Source organism: Arachis ipaensis, chromosome B9, assembly GCF_059453495.1.
Source record: "Arachis ipaensis isolate K30076 ecotype BB chromosome B9, ASM5945349v1, whole genome shotgun sequence".
Taxonomy (NCBI): Eukaryota; Viridiplantae; Streptophyta; class Magnoliopsida; order Fabales; family Fabaceae; genus Arachis; species Arachis ipaensis.
The window spans coordinates 34,138,361-34,160,219 of record NC_142444.1 but is presented as its reverse complement, the minus strand read 5'-3'; the positions used below and the strand labels follow the sequence as shown (position 1 = coordinate 34,160,219).

Below are 21,859 nucleotides of genomic sequence, written 5' to 3'. Positions count from 1 at the left end.
GGGATGGAGATGTTTTCCTCCGGTTTTGACCGAGCTGTTAGTCAAGTTGTTGTCTTAGTTCCTGAGTTCGATTATACTCGGTTGGATGTGACAAAGGTGGTTATTGATGGGAAGCTTGTGGTAGATGGGACGGTGGAAGATCATGATGAGTATGCCCCATCTTCTTGATTTTCATAGTATTTTGTTTATTTGTATGTATTTGATTGTCGTTTTTGTAAACTTTCAGTAACACTTGGTTTGTTTTGGCCGAGTCGTGATTGGCTTTGACTTTAAATATTTTGTTATGTATGCAAGTATAACTTGTTTGGGTAAATGCTCTTTGAGTAGTATTTGGAAAAATAGAAATAGATCGGTATTTATAACTTATTGTTTGTATTGATTGATATCAACTTTTGGGCGTCCGGCCTCATTAAAATCCTCCTTAGATAAAACCTTTATATGGGAAAAAAACCTCTAAGGGGGAAAAAGAGTACCTTCATTTGCGTATTTGTACAAGTTATGATCTATAGATTTTCAAAGAAGATACGTTCTAGTTTCCTGATACTGGTTCGTCGTGTAGTGTTTGGAGTTGGTAAGCCCCATGCCGAGTACTTTTGCTACCCAGAATGGTCCTTCCCAGTTTGCGGCGAGCTTTCCATGCGAAGGAGGTCGCCTTGCTTTCTCTGTTCTTCTGAGGACTTGGTCTCCTTCGCCGAATATCCTCGGCACTACTCTTGTGTTGTGCTTTCTCTCAGCCAACTGCTTTTTAGATCTCTACTTGATGGCGGCAATGTCCCTGTCTTCTTCGATCAGATCAAGCTCGGCATTTCTCACATTTATATTGTGTTGTTCATCGTATAGCTCGGTTCTCAATGTAGGAATGCTGACCTCAATAGGGATTAGTGCTTCTGACCCATAGACTTGTTTGAAGGGCGTCTCGCCCGTGGTGGATTGTATCGTTGTGTTGTAGCTCCGTAATATTTCTGGGATTAGCTCCACCCATTCTCCCTTCGCGTTATTGAGCTTTTTCTTTATTGCTTGCAATATAACTCGGTTAGCAGCTTCGGCCTGCTCATTGGTTTGTGGGTGTTCGAATGAGCTAAAATGATATTGTATGTTAAAATTTTTTAGAAATGATGCGAGTTTGTTATCTGTAAATTGTCTTCCATTGTCTGATATTATTTCCTTTGGTATTCCAAATCGGCATATGATGTTTTTCCATATGAAAGATCGCACCTTTTCGGCAGTTATCCTTGCTAATGGTTGTGCTTCTATCCTTTTGAGAAATAGTCTATTGATACTAAAAGAAATTTTACCTGTCCTGGCGCTATTGGAAATGGGCCGAGATATCGAGCCCCCATCTGTGGAAGGGCCAGCTTACCTCCATGATGTGCAATACTTCGGCCGGCTTCATAGAGATGGCGGCATGTTTCTGATAGTTGTCATATGTTTTGACCTTTGTTATGCAATCCCTCTTCATGGTCGGCCAATAGTATCCTGTTCGGATGATCTTTGCCACAAGAGCTCGTCCTCCGATGTGGTTTCCATATACACCCTCATAGATTTCGTTCATTACTTCTTTTGCTTCATCGTCATTGAGGCATTTTAGCAATGGTTGTGAGAAACCGCACTTGTATAGTTCCCCTGCTATGTTTGTGTAGAGACTTGCTTTTCGTCTGAAATGTTGAGGGTTAAGTTCGTTTCTGGGTATGATCCCTGCATTAATATATTCAAGGAAAGGTGTTCTCCAGTCGTGAAGGTGGTTAATGCTTGTTATGGATAATAGTTCAATTCTAGGCTTTTTTAGTGTAAGTTGTGATAATGTCGATGTTTGTGTATCCGCCCTAGTGGCAGCAAGTTTAGATAATATGTCTGCTCTAATGTTCTTCTCTCTATGCACATGTAATATGATGAATGTGTCAAATTTTGAAATGAGATCTTTTGCTATGAGCCAATACCGCTCTAGCAAGGGATCTTTTACTTGAAATTCTCCTCGGATTTGTTGAACCACCATGAGGGAATCACAATGTACTGTTAAGCTATGTACTTGGAGGTTGAGGGCGAGCTTGAGTCCTGCTATGAGTGCCTTGTACTCAGCCTGATTTTTGCTTGCTGAGAAGTGGAATTAAAGGGATTGTTCGGCCATCACTATGTCTCCGTCTTTCAGGACTACCCCGGCCCCGCTTCCTTCTCAGCTTGATGCCCCATCAACGTGTAACTCCCAGGTCTTGTTGTAGTGGTGCTCGCCAGGTGTGAGTTTAGAGACAAAGTCTGCTAGGATTTGTGCCTTCAGGGCTGGCCTTGATTGGAACTGAATATCGAACTCAGAGAGCTCGATGGACCATTTGGTTAGTCGTCTGGCCAGTTCTGGTTTTGTTAGTATTTTCCTTAATGGTTGGTTCGTTCTTACAATTATTGTGTGGCTCTGTAAACAGTGTCTGAGTCTTCTTACTGTTGTCACTAGTGTTAAGGCCAACTGTTCTATTCTCGGATACCTTTGTTCCGTTGGTTGCATGACTCTGCTGACGAAGTATACTGGCTTTTGTATTTTTCCTGTCTCAATGACAATAGCCGACCTTATAGAATAATTTGAAGTGGATAAATACAAGTATAAAGGTTTACCGACTTCTGGTCTTTGTAACACTGGTGGCGATGATAAGATGGCTTTGAGCTCGGTGAATGCCGTCTCGCATTATTTTGTCCATTCGAATTTCTTATTCTTTGATATCGTCTGGAAGAAATGGTATGATCGGCTTGATACCATTGGCAAGAACCGTGACAGAGCAGCTACTCTTCCTGCTAATTGTTGTACCTCTTTCATTATTTTAGGACTTGCCATGTTAAGTATTGCGTCACATTTTTCAGGGTTTGTTTCGATTTCCCGTGAGGTCAGTATAAATTCGAGGAACTTGCCTCCTTGTACCCCAAAGGCACATTTCTCCAGGTTGAGTCTCATGTTGTATGCTCGGATCTGCTTGAATATCTCCCTGAGGTCTTCACAGTGGAATCTTCCTGGGGGGGGGGTCTTGGCGACCATATCGTCCACATAGATTTCCATATTCTGACCTATCTGATGGCGGAATACCTTGTCCATTAGTCGTTGGTATGTTGCACCTGCGTTCTTTAGACCAAATGACATTACTTGTCCATCATAAGTCTTGTGAAGTAGCCTTGTTATTGCACAATGCATGCAGCATAGAGTAATGAAATAATGAAGTATTAAAAAGAAATGTTGATGGACATTTTGTCACAAAAATTTTTTATTGTCTCAAATTTTATTCATTTTCTTCACTATTTGTTAATAGAATGAGAACCATACTTAATCACATTAATCTTGATATGTTCATTTTTTTCCGAGCTTCTGTTTCAGTCTCCAAAATGCTTGAGATATTAGACATATGTATTAGGATCAATGGTACAACTGAACATTGGGTGTATGATGCCTTGAACTTATGAATGTGATCCCTTCAAGCTTTTAGCAAACTAAAAAATAATGTAATTTACATATGATCTATGACATTTTCTCTGAATGTGAAACAGAAAAAAAAGAGAAGGAATTAAGATACAAGTATATCTATATCTGGTCTAGGGCTATATGAACCAGTTTTTTCACCAAGTAAAAGTGCCTTCAAAATAGCCTCACACAAACCACTATAATGGATAATCAAATGTCCACCATCTGAAACTTTATGGTAATTTATCCATGGCATATTCCTTGAAACAAATCTCTGGATTTGAGAGGGCACAACCTTGTCTTCATATCCCTGCCAAATGTGAACTTTACTTGTGTTGTGAGAGAATAGATTGCTCAGCTTCAATGGATCAAACTCCCAGTTGCAATAGTCTTGGAGAATCTTTTGCAAGCCAAAGTTCCCATTGGATCAGTCTTTTCTGTAGTCCATATCCAACTCTATCATATTGCACAAAATATATACCCAATGCATCTATTAGTTCCTGCACGTTTAGTGTCACATCAATGTTATATATATTATCATCAACATACATTTTGAATCTATTCCACTCACTATTGATAGCTCACGAGTATTCAATAATCAATTAGATCTAAATTCAACCAATAATTTTCACATCACCATAACAGAGTCAATAAAAGATTGATCTTTTGTACCAATTTTCATAACTGGATACTGATGATTAGGGATGGAAATAGGCCAGGCGGCCTGTCACGAGCCTGCAGCCTGGCCTGGCCTGTTATAAAATATGCACATGCTTAGACCTTTGTAAAAGCCTTAATATGTTAATAAGTCAGGCCCAGCCTCGCTAATTAGCCTTATTGGCCTGTTAAAACATAATTAAATATATAAATTATTATTTTTTTTATTATTATAATTACTAGATATTTTAAATTTATTATATTTTATTATAAATATTTTTGTATATTTTAAATACTTTAAAAGTTTAAAAATTCTTATAAATATTAAATATGATATATTATTTATAAATTTTTTTATTAAAATTTTTTTTAAAATAATATTTTTATTTTTGTAAAAAAAAATTATCAGGCCTTTTAACAGGCTACAGGCCATGCCAGAATGAATAACAAGCCAGGTTTAGTACTTTGAAAAAAGCCTATAACAGGCCTAGGCTAATTAACTACATAACAGGCCAGGCCTGTTAAGAGTAAAGCCTGGCCTGTTTCCACCCCTACTGATGATGGCCTAAAGTGATTTAGGAATTTTTCTCAAAATAGAATTGGCGTTGCAAGTATAGTCCAAACCCAACAATTGACCATCAATCAAAGTTTAAATTAAAGTTTTGTCACAATTCAAATCAAAATAACCGGGAGTTTTAAATCTCGGGTCATTCTCCCTAAGAATTGCAATTAAGTGCGTAGTTATTAGCTATGAGAAAACAAGGGGTTTTAATGGCAATTGATAAGAAAATTAAAAGGGCAAGAAAGTAAATAAAGCATGCAAGGGAATTAAAACTCAAAGCAAGTAAAGCAATGAAAATGGAATTTAAGTGGCAAAAAGAAACTCTTGACAATGGTTGGGAATTAAAGATTCCTATCATAATCATAGACCACAAATATGGTAATTGTGTAGAATTAATCCCAATTAGTCAATCCTAACATCGAGAATTAGTCAAAAGGGCATAATTGATCTTAATCCACAAGTCCTAATCAGCTCAGTAATTAACTTAATGAAAGACTAGCGTTAGTAAAAACCAAATCAACTAACAATCCTAACACAATGTAGAATGGACATCCATGACTCAAGTTCTAATTACCCAATTTCACGCCAAGAATGTGAAAAACTATAAGAGACATTTTATCAAACACCTAGCATGCATATAAGAAAAAATATCATAAATTGTAATAAAAATAAAATCTATAACTACCAATTGTAATAAAATGATAATAACAACTCAAATAAGCATTAAACAAATATAAATTATCAAAATTGCATTAAATGAAATTAAAAAAAACAAGAGTGTTCATGAAACTAAAGTAGCATTAAAGAGAAATTAACAAAGTAAACTAAGAGATGAAAGACAAGAGAACATGAAAATGTAAATGAAACTATACTAAAATAAGAATTAAATGTTGAAATTAAAGAGAAATTAAACTAAGAAACCCTAAATTTTAGAGAGAAGGGAGAGCTTCTCTCTCTAGAAAAACTAAGCTAAAACATGTAAAAACCTAAACCTAAGTGCTCCCCCTTCATCCTTCTTCAATTTGGCTTGAAATAGCTTCAGAAATGAGTTGGATTGGGCTTTGGAGGCCCAGAATTTGCCCTCAGCGAATTGCAATTAATGACCTTACGTGCATGCATTCGTGCGTATGCACGGGTGTGCAAAATTCTCATTGTGCGTACGCACTAAAAGTTATGCGTACGCATGGCTGCATGAGGTTGCAATTGTGCGTACGCCTCCTTGTTGTAGTTTTCAAACTCCATTTTCTTCATGATTTCTCCTCTTTTGAATGCTCTTTCCTCACTACTTCAACCCATACTTGCCTTGGAAACCTGAAATCACTTTACAAATACATCAAGACACCAAATGGGATTAAAAGGAATAAAATTTAGCAATTGAAAGGCCTAAAAAGCATGTTTTCACTTTCAAGCACAATTTAGGAAGAAATAATGAAACTATGCTATTTCAATGGATAAATGCAAGAAAAGTTGATGAAATCCACCCAAATAGAGCAAATAACCTCATTTTGTTGAACATTTTGAAAGCATCAGTTTCCTCTTCTTCCTGCACGTATCCAACAATAATGGCATTCAAAGAAATGTTATCTCGGGTTTTCATGAGCTCAAACTGTTTCCTAGCTTCCTTCAAAGCCCCAGCCTTGGCATACATATCTACCAATGCATTGTTCACAAATAAATTGTTTGCAAAACTTCTCTTGATAATAACTGAATGCACCTGACGACCAATTTCTAAGCTTTCAAAACAAGCACATGAACTCAAAATGCTAGTGAAGGTAAATTCGTCCGGTTCAATGGTAAGTCGTGTCATATCAAGGAATAGCTCCATTACATGATTGAAATAACTATTCTGTGCATAAACTCCCATCATGGCATTCCAAGTGACCATATTTTTCTCAGACATGACATCAAATACTTTCTTTGCAGCATCTAACATTTTGCACTTTCCATACATACTGATCAAAGAACTTTTCACATATATACTAGAACCCAAACCTTGTTTGATAGCCTCTCCATGGACTAGTAACCCATAATCCAACGCAACTAAGCTGGCAATCGCACTAAGAACACTTGCCCACGTGGACCTTGAGGACTTTATACCACACTTCCTCATTTCGAGAAAGAACTCAATGGCCTCCTTATGATGGCCCCTCTTAGCATGACCAGAGATCATCGCATTCCATGCCACAACATTGCTAGTGTGCATGTCTCAGAACAATTTACAGGCATCATCCAGCTTAACCAAATTCACAAGAACATTGAGAACAGTCACAAAAATCACCTGGTCAGGAGAGCAGCCAGCTATCTGCATTTTGTCAAAAACCTAGAGGGCGTCCTGCGGTAGCTCGGCTCGAACATAACCAGAAATCAAAGCCGTCCAAGAAACAGTGTCCAAGTGGACTGCGGCGTCAACTATGGCACTAGCATGGCGGAGAAAGCTGCATTTGGCATAGAGATCGATAAGAGCACCCTGGCAGAACGGATTGGACTCAAAACCTGCCTTGATCACGCAGGAGTAAAGCAACGTGCCGAATTCAGTATTCCTGAGCTTTGAACAAACAGAGAGAGCTAAAGCGAGTGTGAATTGATTAGGTAACTGGCCAAAACGCATCATAGAAATGAAATAACAGAGTACATTTTGGAATAACCCCTGCCTTGAGTACATGGAAATGATATAATTATAAGCGGATAAATGTCTCTGACAGGGATGGAGCTGGTTGAAGAGCCTTTAAGCGAAAGGGACATCACCGGCAGCGGCATAGAGATCGATGGTGGCACTTGCGAGGAAGCCATCAGAGGAAATTTTGTGTTTGATGGCATGTGCATGAACAACTTTGGCCATTTTCCCGTCGCCGTGGTTGGGAATATTATCGAACACAAGGTAGTCGTGATGGTGATGGGGATTAGTTTTAGTTTGTTGTAAGCAGAAGTAAATGCGGAGAAGGTCGTCGTACACTTGTGAGATGGAAGGAGGAGAAGGGGAAGGGCAGTGCTCAATGGTGAGTGAATAAAGTCTTAAGAATAAGAAATCTTGGACTTGAGGTGCAACTGCAAGACGCATCGATAAACAAACAAAACCACCTTGTTAATGCTTCTATTGCATAGATGTATATTGCGTACTGTGAAATGAAAGAAAGGAATTGGATAAGGGTCCTATTTAAAAAAAAAACAGTTAGCGGCTAATCACATTTTAGTCCATATAAAATGTTGTATCACTAATTCACTATATGTTATTCTTATTATTTTAAAAGACTTAAATCATAATGCAAAAGACAAATTTTATAATCTTCCTTAAGGACTAAAGTAATAACATGGAAAGATAAACTTTGTAACTATTTCAAATCAATAGGTTAGGTAATGACAACAATTTTAAGGACGGTGACACTTACATTTCAGTAGTATCTTTTTAAGGAGTATAAAAAAAGGATGGTACTACAATAATTACAATAGAAGTAAAGTTAATCCCCTGTTTTATAGGTGCCAATGCAATTAGAATAATAATCTAGGCTTTAAAAAACATATTGGAAATGTGCATCTAATAGCTTCAAAGTTCCATGAGACAATTTAAGCTTTAATTACAATTAATAACTTCAAACCTAAAGATAAAAAACATGAATGAAGGAAGCTACTTCAAATGCAATTAGACCAAAAAATATAAAAAGCTTATAAAATTTATTCATATTCAGTCTTTCCAAGTCCCACTTAAAATAAAAACACAAAAATACTCCAAAAAAATGGGCATAATGATTATTCCAATTTCCAAATGCAATTATTAGATAATGTAACCCTATTACATGTACTCTATGAAATTTTTAATTTTGAGACATTACCATGCGTAGGTAATATTAGTAATAGTTTTGTCCAGTGATTCCACTTCCTCTTTGTCACAAACTCTGCCGGCATAAATATAAGCATGTGGGGGCCTTGTTCACAAAATTTGATGTGTCCCATACTCCCTTCCTTTATTATTTATTTCCCAACTTGGATGTACCTATTCTTAAGATTTAATATGAGACATTAGGGAAGAATAAAATAGAAGAAGACATCTTCAATTATAATATATATAAGATATGACTCCTAATTATATTAAATCACCAATGTACATGTAGTAAGAAAACAAATAAATCAGTGCAACATCATAGCAATAAGGAGCTGTTGTTTCTTGCAGTGTGAGTCACAAACTAAAAATCTAGAACTTATTTCACGTGGATTGTTTCTTGCAGTGTGAGTCACAAATTAAAAGTCTAGAACTTACTTCACGTAGATTGTTAAAGTGTTAAAAGTCAAGAAAAATATAGATAGGAATAAAATTAGAGGAGCTTAATCCAGGTAACGTGACGGTTTACTTTTTATTTTTTAAGTTCTAACTAGAAACTTATGTTCAAACACATAAATATGCATAACAAATTGACAATAAATAGTTCATAAGTAATGCAAATAATAATATAATGCTTTCCCTTTGCCAGAAAGCTAGAACAATAGAATATATGTACGATTTGTTTTTTGTCAGAATGCAAATCTGAGTTGATTGTTTGATTTCCTATTACTGTGAAAAATTAAATTTAACTAACAAATAAAATTCTATCATCCTGAAATCTGTTGTCTCTTATGAGTGCTGTCAAATGCTTCAAAGAATGTTAAATTTTAGCATAATTAGGATGTGATATATCATTTGTAACAAATGAGTTTGTCTTTTGTCCTACAACAATCCAGCTACACCCAGGTATCTTTTGGATTTCTTTTTGTATCATAGTTCTCCTCAAGGATCTAGCTTCATTCCAATGTATTGATGCAGCGTACATATTAGAAAGCAATACATATGGGAAAGAATTGTCAGGTTCTAACTTAATAAGGTTCTTAGCTGCTCGCTCTCCCCTTATGTCATCACCATGAATTCGGCAAGCTCCCAATAAATTGGCCCAAATCATAGCATTCGGTTCAACATTTAGATTGTCGATGAACTCTCCACCTTCTTTAAGATTACCCCAGCGACCAGGAATATCCATAATGCAAGCATAGTGATCAGCCATGGGTTTAATGCCATAACAGTTCACCATGAGATAAAAAATTTGACGGCCCTCGAAAACCCACCCTACATGGCTGCAAGCAGTGAGCACTCCGAGGAATATGACATCATCTGGTGTAACACATGAGTGAGCCATCTCATTGAAGACCTTCAGAGCGCTTTCTGCATGACCCTTTTTTGCAAATCCAACTATCATTGAGTTCCAAGAAATCACATCCTTTTTAGTACCCATTTCTTCAAAAACTTGCACAGCACTTTTTACATCCACACATTTAGCATACATGTCTATGAGTGCACTACTGGTTAACTCATCCAAATCAAAACCAGTGTGGAATATTAGAGAATGTATCTCTTTCCTATCTTGCAATGCTGATAAGAGAGCACAAGCTCAAAGAACTGAAACAAATGTTGCTTGGTCAGGGAAGATACTGTTGTCCCCTATTTCTCGGTATGAATTTATGGCCTCGTGATAGCAATCATTTTGAGTATACCCGGAAATTAAAGCAGTCCACATAACAATGCTTTTAAGGTTCGAAAATTCTGAGAAAAGTAAGTTGGCATGTACAATCCTTTGCGAGTCCATTTACATGCCCAACAAAGAGGTACCTAAGAACTCACTACCACATAAAAGACCCATCTTAACTATAGCACAGTGGATCTGCAACCCTGAAATTACCTGAGAACCCTTACAAGCATCTATCAGGCTTGAAAATTTAATTTCAGATGGCTTGAGCCCCAATGCCAGCATCTAACTAAGAAGATTAATAGCTTCTTTTTTATTTTTTAGAGCATATCCTGAAATCAGAGCATCCATGGATACCACACTCCATTCAGCCATGCTAGAATAGATTTTTCATGCATCTTCAATGGAACAATATTTAGAATACATGTCAATAAGAAAACTTCCAACAAAAAGGTTTGTTTCTAATCCCAACTTAATTGCCAGGCAATGGAATTTCAATCCTGCTTCTAATAGCTTAACATTTCCACAAGCGCTAAGGATGCTTGCCAAAGCTACCTCATCAGGTACTATGCCATGTAACCTCATTCTGTTGAACATTTTGAAAGCATCAGTTTCCTCTTCTTCCTGCACGTATCCAACAATAATCGCATTTCAAGAAATGTTATCTTGGGTTTTCATGCGCTCAAACTGTTTCCTAGCTTCCTTCAAATCCCAAGCCTTGGCATACATATCTACCAATGCATTGTTCACAAATAAATTGTTTGCAAAACTTCTCTTGATAACAACTGAATGCACCTGACGACAAATTTCTAAGCTTTCAAAACAAGCACATGAACTCAAAATGCTAATTAAGGTAAATTCGTCTGGTTCAATGGTAAGTCGTGTCATATCAAGGAATAGCTCCATCACATGATTGAAATAACCATTCTGTGCATAAACTCCGAGCATAGCATTCCAAGTGACCATATTTTTCTCAGACATGACATCAAATACTTGCTTTGTAGCATCTAACATTTCGCACTTTCCATACATACTTATCAACGAACTTCCCACATATATACTAGAATCCAAACCTTGTTTGATAGCCTCTCCATGGACCAGTAACCCATAATCCAACACAGCGAAGCTGGCAATCGCACTAAGAACACTTGCCAGTATGGACTGATGACCGGAATTCACTACCTATATTATGAATCCGTTCTTTGGTAAGCGCACCAAATTATCGTCAAGTAATAACTCACTATGAGTGAGGTCGAATCCCACAGAGATTAACAGATTAAGCAAGCAATAGTTAGTTAATTATTCTAGTTAGACAAACATTAAGGAGAGATAATTAACAAGAAATGTAAATGACATAAAAGTAAAGGAAAGTAATAAAGTGCAAGAAAGTAAATGGCATAAATGTAAAGTACAAGAAAGTAAAGTGCTGGAAAATAAATGACCATAAAGTAAATATAAGAACTAAAGATAAAATAAATATTTGGATCAAGAGATATTGCATTCTCCGGATTAATTGATTTCATCTCATCTTCAATCATACAATTCATTGACCTCTTGCCAATCATGAGTGATTGAATCTCAATTCCGTGGTAACTCAATCTCTCCAATCTTGATCAATAGCCAATTCCTTGGTCTAGTTGCTCATGAGAAGAGATGAAGCTTGGTCCCTGATTATACCACACATCCTCATAAATCTAAGTAGTGGGTAGATTAAATGTCATAATATCCAACCCAAAACCCAAATCTACTCAAGTGTGAGAAAGAATTTCAAGCATGATTTTATGATTCCTCTTCCAAGGTTCACATAAAACTCAAATACATTCAATCTCTTTTCCAAGATAATTGAATGCTAACATGAAGAATGAAATTTCTTCTAGTAAATCAAAGAGAGATGAAGAGAAGAAGAAGAATAAAAACAACTTAATCCATTGAAAAACAATAGAGCTCTCTTTCCCAATAGAAAGAGTTAGTGATTCATAACTAAAATATTTACAAGTAAGAAAGTGGAAGAGGAGAGAAGTGTGGGTGAGAAGATGGCGTCCGAAGACACCTCTCTAGTAGAATTATTGGCCATCCCCTGATTCTATGAAACTAAAGCCTTTATATAGGCTCTCCTAAATTACAAACTTAAATGAAATTAAAAGTAAATTACAATGAAATGAAAATGAACTATTCTAGATGTTTCTTCTGGCCTTGATTGGTTAACAATTTTGGCTTGAAATAGAGTTGATGTGGACTTGGTTGAAGGTTGGGGCTGCAAGAAGAAGTTGGCGTGTGGGTTCAAGTGTCACACACAATAGAATTTGCTCTTTGGATTGTGACCCACTTTGCAACATTGAAAGTATGGAGTTTTTTGGGCCTCAATTGAATGTCCACTATAAAGTATTATATATTGTTAGAAATCTCTAAATGTCATATTTCTAACGCCACTTAAATCAACTCATTTGGACCTCTGTAGCTCAAGTTATGCCCATTTGAAGTTAAAGAGGTCAATCTGCCGAATGCCTCGGCGTGCCACGCCCATTCTCGGCGTGCCACGCCTCTTGTGTTGTGAAACTGGCATGCCACATCTATTCTTGGTGTGCCGCACCTTCAATGATGTACTAAATCTTCCTCTCTGACTATTAGAACTGGCGTGGCACGCCCAAGACCTGGCGTGCCACGCCCTCGAGCTGGCGTGCCAGGCCCAGGTTTTGTAATACTGAAATAATGGCCTTGTTTACCTTCATGTTTAACGTCCACCGTATAGTGTTATATATCATTAGAAAGTTCTTGATGTCAGCTTTCCAACGCCACCAAGATCACATCATTTGGACCTCTATAACTCAAGTTATGCTCCTTTGAAGATGAAGAGGTCAGGCTGGTAACTCTGCAGGGACGTGTTTTTCTCCTTGTATTTTCGGGGTCAATATCTTCCTCAATTCCAGTATCCACCATAGAGTGTTATATATGGTTGGAAATCTCTAGATGTATACTTTCTAATGGCACTAAAATCACTTCTTTTGGAGTTGTGTAGCTCAAGATATCTTTATTTGAATTGGAGGAGGTCAGGCTAGCATATGCCCCGGCGTGCCACGCCAATGCTTGGCGTGCCACGCCCATAGTGGGGCTCAAAATCGCTCCTCTGGAACTTAAGCCTGGAGTGTCATGCCCAAAACACCTAGTGGCATGCCCTCTTTGAGATCTTGGCTTCCCAAGCTTGGCGTGCCACGCCCAGAGATCCAAGTGGCACGCCCATTGTATTGTGTTTAGCAACCCTTCTCTGTTTCATTGGCCTGGCGTGCACGCCCATAATGCTGGATCAAAATCACTCCTCTGGAACTCAAGCTTGGCATGCCACGCCCAGGCACCAAGTGGCACGCCCAAAACTTCTTATTCTCTTCTTTTGAGCTTGTTTTGTGCTTTTTGCTTCTTTTTCCACCATTTTTTACAAAATTCATCAAATCAAAAGATCAAAGTAATATACAACTTAAGCACAACAAATACTCAATAATTGGGCATTATGAATTAAATTTTGATATGAAAAAGTATAGAAAAATATGACATGATGCGCAGTCATCACAACACCAAACTTAAACTTTGCTTGTCCTCAAGCAAACAAGAATCATGCAATAAAGTTTGACAAACCAAGGTGAGAAGAATAGCAATTTTTATGTTCATAGTTTGCTAGTTTCTTATGCATGCTACAATCACAAAAGAGATTCAAATGATTGATGCTTCTATCTAGCTCATTTTATGAAATCGTTTTCTTTATGTTCCTTCCTTGAAACAAGCATTCCATTCTTTTCTCAGCTTAGCTTCTTGGGTGCTTTGCACCATTTGTTGAAAGCTATGACTCTAAATGCTTTGTTTTCAAGTATTACTGCTTGATACATAAGCACCACAAGTATTTAATTAGAGGAATCCTTTAGCTCATTTGTTTCTTTTCTTTACTCTCTAATCATTGATGCTCAGAGCCTTGAGCTTTGAGGGAGTGCTTTGCACTTGAGCCTAGACTTCACTCTAAGTGTTTTGTTTTCATGCTTTTTGCTTGATACAGAAACACCACAAGTACTTGACAAATGAATTGTCATTGGTACTCAGAGCCTTCAGCTTTCTCATTCTTTCCCTTTTCTTTTCTTGCCTTATTTGCATTTGCTTCTTCAAGGTTTTCATGATTTCAAAAATTTCATAAATGTCCTAGATGAAAACTTCAATTAAACAAATTCAAATGCAATTGAGCAACAATAGTCATGCTAGCTTTCCAATACTTATAAGCTCATGCTAACTTCTTCTTTAATTACCTTGTTTGTTTATGCTAATGATGCTTAATTACTTGGAACTCACAAAACTCAAGATGATAGTCATAATGTCATAGCACATGTTACAATTCAGCAATCAAGCTATGCTTATTCACAACACGCATGCATACAAAGAAAATAGTAGACAATCATGCAATTAAAATACTGGAAACAAATAAGAGAAAAAGGAGCTTTACCACCTTGTAGTTCATCTTCGCTGTTGTCACTTTCCTCCTATCTTTCCCTTCTCACACCAAACTTAGAATGATTGCTTGTCCTCAAGCAACAAATAAAACAGTAGTGATGGAATTTATGATGGGTCATGAATGTGTTAACAATGAATTGTAAGTAAGGCATGTGTTCAAGCAAGCAAACTAAGGATACAATAAAGGCACAAGAAGTAAAAATAGAGATAATATGATTGCATTAATAAGTGGTGTTTGCATGGTACTTTGCATGAAAAATAAGTGGTAACACCAAACTTAGTGTGACACTTTCATTTTAGAATGATGCAAGTACCCAGTGAAGATTCTAAATCAAATTGTTGCATGGAAACACCAAACTTAGAATGCAATCATATGCCAAATTATTGAAAATAAACAAAGCAAAGAAAGGAAATGTTACCTATAGTTGGGTTGCCTCCCAACAAGCGTTCTTTTAATGTCATTAGCTTGACATGTTGATCATGGCTTTCTTCCTCTTTTCCAGTTGGTTAAGAGGAATGTGACCTCAAGAGGAAAGAGGGGCCAGTCAATGCCCCCTGTTTTGAGTGCCTCTCCCTAGCAAGCTTTCTTTTGTTGTTAGCTTGAGTAGACTTGCTTGTTAGAGTAGGGGTGGGATTGCTTTTGGTTGACCTTTTCTTGGATATTGTCCTTTTTTCTTGGTCACCATCCTCTTTTTAGTGCTTTTGTTGATTGCCTTCACTTCTTTGATTTCAAGCCTTAGTTGTTGTGTGCTGGTGGGAGTATCCTCTTCATCATGGGCTTCTTGAACTGGTGGTTCAATGAACTCACCCTTTATGCAACTCTCTGTTTCATTGGAGTGTGGACTCCCTTGATTGACTTCCTCCCTTTCTTCTGCATGATTTTGTATTGCTTCCTTTAGGAGTGAGTTTGTATGTTCATTTGTCACCTTTAGTAGCCTCTGTGGGTATGGAGCCCTAGGCTTGTATACTCTCACAACTTCCTCCTTCTTCATTAGAGTCTCACTTGGTATGGGTGCCTCTTTTTCTTGTTTTTCCAATTCTTCTATCATTTGGTCTAAATGCATTCCAATGTTCTTGAGAGAGATTTCATGTTCTTTAAAAAAAATCCTAGACATTTGGGTGAAATCCTCTATACGTTCCGTACACTTCTCTTCCCTTTCTCTAATGATTTTTATATTCTCTCCATGGCTTTCAAGGAGGGCTTCAATCTTGGAGAATCTTTGGGTGTCTAAGGAAGGTTGTGGTGATTGGCTTGTGTTTTGTAATGAATTTTGTGTTGAGGCATACTCAAGTGATGAAGAATTTGGACATGTAAAACTAGGAGGTAAAGTTGGATAATTAAGAGGTGATGGCTCTTGATGAATGGGGTATGAATAAGTGAAATCTCTTTGATTTTGATCTTCCCAGCCACAATATGAGTAGTGATTACACTCATCAAAATATAGACCATTTTGTGGCCCTGGGAAGCACCACATTTCATGTTCTTGATACTCCCACCCACCATGAGCATAATAACGTGAATCATTTTGTCACGGTGGAAAGTTTCCCATGAAAGTTGATTGACCAAAATATGATGGATACTCCATACTTTCTTGAAAATTCTCTGTAACTAACACAATCACCAAAAGAAATTGGAATCCCCCTAGTCACAAATGAGGGATTCTTAGTGAGGCAATATCACAAACAGTTAGTTAGCACAAGAAAATAAAGAAACAAAAGAAATCAAAGACAAAAGAAAAATGTCTAATCCAGTAAATCAATCAACCAGTAGTTTGTTAATCACAATTAATCCCCGGCAACGGCGTCATAAAACTTGATGACCGGAATTCACTACCCATATTATGAATCCGTTCTTTGGCAAGTGCACCAAATTATCGTCAAGTAATAACTCACTATGAGTGAGGTCGAATCCCACAGAGATTAACGGATTAAGCAAGCAAAAGTTTGTTAATTATTCTAGTTAGACAAACATTAAGGAGAGATAATCAACAAGAAATGTAAATGACATAAAAGTAAAGAAAAGCAATAAAGTGCAAGAAAGTAAATGGCATAAATGTAAAGTACAAGAAAGTAAAGGGCTGGAAAATAAATGACCATAAAGTAAATATAAGAACTAAAGATAAAATAAACATTGGGATAAAGAGATATTGCATTCTCCGGATTAATTGATTTCATCTCATCCTCAATCATGCAACTCATTGACCTCTTGACAATCATGAGTGATTGAGTCCCAATTCGTTGGTAACTCAATCTCCCCAATCTTGATCAATAGCCAATTCCTTGGTCTAGTTACTCATGAGAAGAGATGAAGCTTGGTCCCTGATTATACCACACATCCTCATAAATTCAAGTAGTGAGTAGATTAAATGTCACAATATCCAACCCAAAACCTGAATCTACTCAAGTGTGAGAAAGAATTTCAAGCATGATTTTATGATTCCTCTTCTAAGATTCACATAAAACCCAAATACATTCAATCTCTTTCGCAGGATAATTGAATGATAACATGAAAAATGAAATTCCTTCTAGTAAATCAAAGAGAGATGAAGAGAAGAAGAAGAATAAAAACAACTTAATCCATTGAAAAACAAAAGAGCTTTCTTTTCCAATGGAAAGAGTTAGTGATTCATAACTAAAATATTTACAAGTAAGAAAGTGGAAGAGGAGAGAAGTGTGGGTGAGAAGATGGAGTCCGAAGACCCCTCTCTTGCAGAATTATTGGTCATCCCCTGATTCTATGAAACTAAAGCCTTTATATAGGCTCTCCTAAATTACAAACTTAAATGAAATTGAAAGCAAATTACAATGAAATGAAAATGAACTATTATAGATGCTTCTTGTGGCCTTGATTGGTTGACAATTGTGGCTTGAATTAGAATTGGAGTGGGCTAGGTTGAAGGTTGGAGATGCGGGAAGAAGTTGGCGTGTGGGTTCAAGTGCCACGCACAATAGAATTTGCTCTTTGGATTGTGACCCACTTTGCAATGTTGAAAGTATGGAGTTGTTTGGGCCTCAAATTGAATGTCCACTATCAAGTATTAGATATTGTTAGAAAGCCCTAAATGTCATATTTTTAACGCCACTAAAATTAACTTATTTGGATCTTTGTAGCTCAAGTTATGCCCATGTGAAGGTGAAGAGGTCAGTCTGCCAAATACCCTGGTGTGCCACGCCCATTCTCAGGGTGCCACGCCCCTTGTGTTATGAAACTGGCGCGCCACCCCATTCTTGGCATGCCACGCCTTCAATGATGCACTAAATCTTCCTCTCTAGCCATTAGAACTGGCGTGCCACGCCCAGGTTTTGCAACGCTGAAATAATGGCCTTTTTCACCTTCATATTTAACTTCCACCATATAGTGTTACATATTGTTGGAAAGCTCTTGATGTCAGCTTTCCAACGCCACTAAGATCACATTATTGAAACCTCTACAACTCAAGTTATCCTCTTTTTAGGGTGAAGAGGTCAGGCTGGTAACTCTGCAGGGACGTGTTTTGCTCCTTGTGTTTTCAGGGTCAATATCTTTCTCAATTCCACTGTTCACCATAAGGTGTTATATATGGTTGGAAAGCTCTAGATGTCTACTTTCTAATGGCACTAGAATCATTTCATTTGGAGTTGTGTAGCTCAAGATATCTTCATATGAATTGGAGGAGGTCAGGCTGGCATATGCCCCGGCGTGCCACGCCCATAGTGGGGCTCAAAATCGCTTCTTTGGAACTTAAGCCTGGTGTGTCATGCCCAAAACACCAAGTGGCACGCCCTCTTTGAGATCTTGGCTTCCCAAGCTCCAAGTGGCACGCCTAGAGCTCCAAGTGGCACGCCCATTGTGTTGTGTTAAGCAATACTTCTCTGTTTCGTTGGCCTGGCGTACCACGCCAATGCTTGGCGTGCCACGCCCAGGCACCAAGTGGCATGCCCAAAACTTCTTCTTCTCTTCTTTTGAGCTTGTTTTGTGCTTTTTGCTTCTTTTTCCACCATTTTCTACAAAATTCATCAAATCAAAAGATCAAAGCAATATACAGCTTAAGCACAAAAAATACTCAATAATTGGGCATTATGAATTAAATTTTGATATGAAAAAGCATAGAAAAACATGACATGATGCGCAGTCATCATAGACCTTGAGGACTTTATACCACACTTCCTAATTTCGAGAAAGAACACAATGGCCTCTTTATGATGGCTCCTCTTATCATAACCAGAGATCATCGCATTCCATGCCACAACATTTCTAGTGTGCATATCTCGGAACAATTTACAGGCAATATCCAACTTAACCAAATTCACAAGAGCATTGAGAACAGTCACAAAAATCACCTGGTCAGGAAAGCAGCAAGCTATCTGCATTTTGTCAAATACTTGGAGGGTGTCCTGCGGCAGTCCGGCTCGAACATATCCAGAAATCGAAGCCATCCAAGAAACAGTGTCCAAGAGGACTGCGGTGTCAAATATGGCACTAGCATGGCAGAGAAAGCTGTATTTGGCATAGAGATCGATAAAAGCACCCTGACAGAATGGATTGGACATAAAACTTGCCTTGATCATGCAGGAGTGAAACAGCGTGCCGAATTCAACATTCCTGAGTTTGGACAAACATAGAGAGTTATAGCGAGCATGAATTGGTAAGGAAATTGACCAAAATGCATCATAGAAATGAAACAACGGAGTGCATTTTGGAATAACCCCTGCCTTGAGTACATGGAAATGATAGAATTATAAGTGGATAAATGACTCTGACGGGGATGGAGCTGGTGGAAGAGCCTCTGAGCGACAGGGGCATTGCTGGCAGTGGCATAGAGATCGATGGTGGCACATGCGAGGAAGCCATAAGAGGAAATGTAGTGTGCATGAACAACTTTGGCCATTTCCCTATCGCCGTGGTTGGGAATATTGTCGAACACATGGTAGTCGTGATGGTGATGGGGATTATTTTTAGTTTATTGTAAGCGGAAACAAATGCAGAGAAGGTCGTCGTAGACTTGTGAGATTGAAGGAGGAGAAGGGGAAGGGCAGTGCTGAATGGTGAGTGAATAAGGTCTTAAGAATAAGAAATATTGGACTTGAGGTGCAACTACAAGATGCATCGACAAACAAACAAAAGTACCTTGTTAATGCTTCTATTGCATAGATGCGTATTGCGTGCTGTGAAAATGAAAGAAAGGAATTGGGTAAGGGTCCTATTTAAAGAAAACAGTTAACGGCTAATCACATTTTAGTTGTAACACCCTAACTACCAAAGCTCACGCTTCCGGCTGCGCGACTCTGATAGCTCAGACATTACGACGACACTTATACTATTTAATACTAAAATATGAGCCTGTTTAAAACTTTAAACCGTAATACCGCTCCCAAAAATACTTTCGTTCGATAACGTACATCTATAAATACCATACAACTTACAAAAACTCATAAAGAGTACATACATATATACATATACATATATAATATTACAAGCATTAACCAATACAATTCCTATCCCTCTTACAGAATATATCAAGATAATAACGAGGGTTCAAAAAATAATAATCTAAAGCAATACAGAGCATTTCAACAACAACTAAATAAACTCTGTGACTTCTGTGCCCATATCCTAAAAGGGGAAAAATGTAGGGGGGTGAGAACATCATCCTCGAAAGGGTTCTCAGTAGAGGATTTTTGGGAATTACTGTAATAGGATACGTGAAGATAAACCGTACTAATGATTAATAACCGTCTTAAGCCTTCTTTTAAAAAACAACGGTTTACAATAAAAGTAAAGTCTAAAAATCTTTCTGAAAGAAGAACTGTTCAATTCTCAAAAACTCAAAAGCCTTTCAAAACGGTTTATCTATGCGGAACCAAAATAGCCTTTCATATTTTATTCCAAACCAGAAACACAAAACCGAAATCAACCATCGGTTCATCTCATTCCAACCACGGCCCTAGACCCAAGCAAATCCAACTAACAACCAATCACCACAGTCCAACAGAGTCTCAGCAGCAAACACAAATAGGAAGATGCAAGCACAAACAAACAGTTATTGCAAGTAGAACAATTAGCAGTTAATTACAAGTAGTCACAAAGGCAAACCAAGTACAATATGCACACCCAAACAATGTCACATAGATGCATATGATGCATGCCTGTTCCTAGTGGCTGATGATATCATCTGTCGGTTATAGAGCCAACCCGACAAGTCCTAGTAGCTAACCATTGGACTGTCCCTCTGTCGCGCATCCCCAACTCGAGTTATACTCATCATAAACTTGATCATAATCATGATCCATATCCATCATCCTCACTGGTGAATATTTACGGGGGCGAGCTCATCCGGGGCTTTCACAGTGTCCGACCACACTTACGACATAGGGTCAGCAGGGTCTCGAGTCTCCACCTGGAGCACGTGGTGGCTAGCCACTGCTTTCTCCCAGGGAACTCGTGCCTCTGATAGTGGAAGTGCAAATCACAATTATCAATAATTCAGCATATACATGCATTCATTCTCATCCATGGATCAACATCCATCTCAGCCATCCGGCTCACGATTCAGTCCAGAACCAGCCAATATTCATAGCATACACAGCCATTCCGGCTCACGGTTCAATCCAGAACCAGCCAATATTCATAGCATACACAGCCATTCCGGCTCACAGTTCAATCCAGAACCAACCAATATTCATAATCATACACAGCCATTCCGGCCCATAACAAAACAGCACTTCCACCAATCAACATCATCAAATTCATAAAATCGGCATTTAAGCCATAAATCACTTTTTCTCAATTCATTTCACTTTGAAATCAAGTTTCAACTTTTTTCAGCCTTGGCTTTAAAGATCTCATTTCTCAAATCATCTCAGGCTCATAAGCCACTTTTACTCAAGGTAAATTCCCCTTTGAAAACAATGCCACTCTCGGCATGCTCTTTCCAAACTTCCATAATCATGGCAAGTTAAAGATTTATTTTGAAACATTCAAAATCATCCATTCAACAATGGGATTTTATAACAAAAGTTCCTTGGCAGAGTCCCAAGTCTTTAGGGGAGGATAGCATAACTCATTTCGCCAAATTCATTTAAAATCATTAAAACCTTGGCTTTTCTATTTGAGTAATAAAATAGGGTCTAAGCCAAACCGAGTCACGTAATCATTTACTTCTTTCTAAGCCGTTTCCTTTACTTAGGCAAAACCAGCTTTAACCCCCATGATGAATTCTAAAGCATTTCAACTGTTCAAAATTGTTTTAGTCTTGC

General features: G+C 37.8%; 1 protein-coding gene and 2 pseudogenes across 1 annotated transcript; all 3 read right to left on the bottom strand.

The window, feature by feature from the left end:
- Positions 1–753: 753 nt before the first annotated feature.
- On the bottom strand, positions 754–3,118 carry LOC148544250 (uncharacterized). Its single transcript, XM_088498903.1, has 4 exons — positions 2,741–3,118; positions 2,475–2,532; positions 1,361–2,091; positions 754–1,047 (listed from the first exon to the last, which is right to left on the bottom strand). Exons 1-4 carry the CDS (start codon positions 3,116–3,118, stop codon positions 754–756), a joined length of 1,461 nt encoding a protein of 486 aa, XP_088355029.1.
- Positions 3,119–6,096: 2,978 nt separating this feature from the next.
- Positions 6,097–7,710, bottom strand: LOC148544249 (pentatricopeptide repeat-containing protein At3g09040, mitochondrial pseudogene; annotated as a pseudogene).
- A 1,501-nt stretch (positions 7,711–9,211) lies between these two features.
- Positions 9,212–19,491, bottom strand: LOC107615331 (pentatricopeptide repeat-containing protein At3g09040, mitochondrial pseudogene; annotated as a pseudogene).
- Positions 19,492–21,859: the final 2,368 nt, after the last annotated feature.

Coding starts and splice junctions, on each gene's coding strand:
- LOC148544250 (XM_088498903.1), bottom strand. CDS start 3,118: ATGTCATTTGGTCTAAAGAACGCAGGTGCAACATACCAACGACTAATG. Junction 2,533..2,740: donor TGTCACGGTTCTTGCCAATG/GTATCAAGCCGA, acceptor TCATTGAGACAG/GAAAAATACAAAAGCCAGTA. Junction 1,048..1,360: donor AAGTATTGCACATCATGGAG/GTAAGCTGGCCC, acceptor ACCAATGAGCAG/GCCGAAGCTGCTAACCGAGT.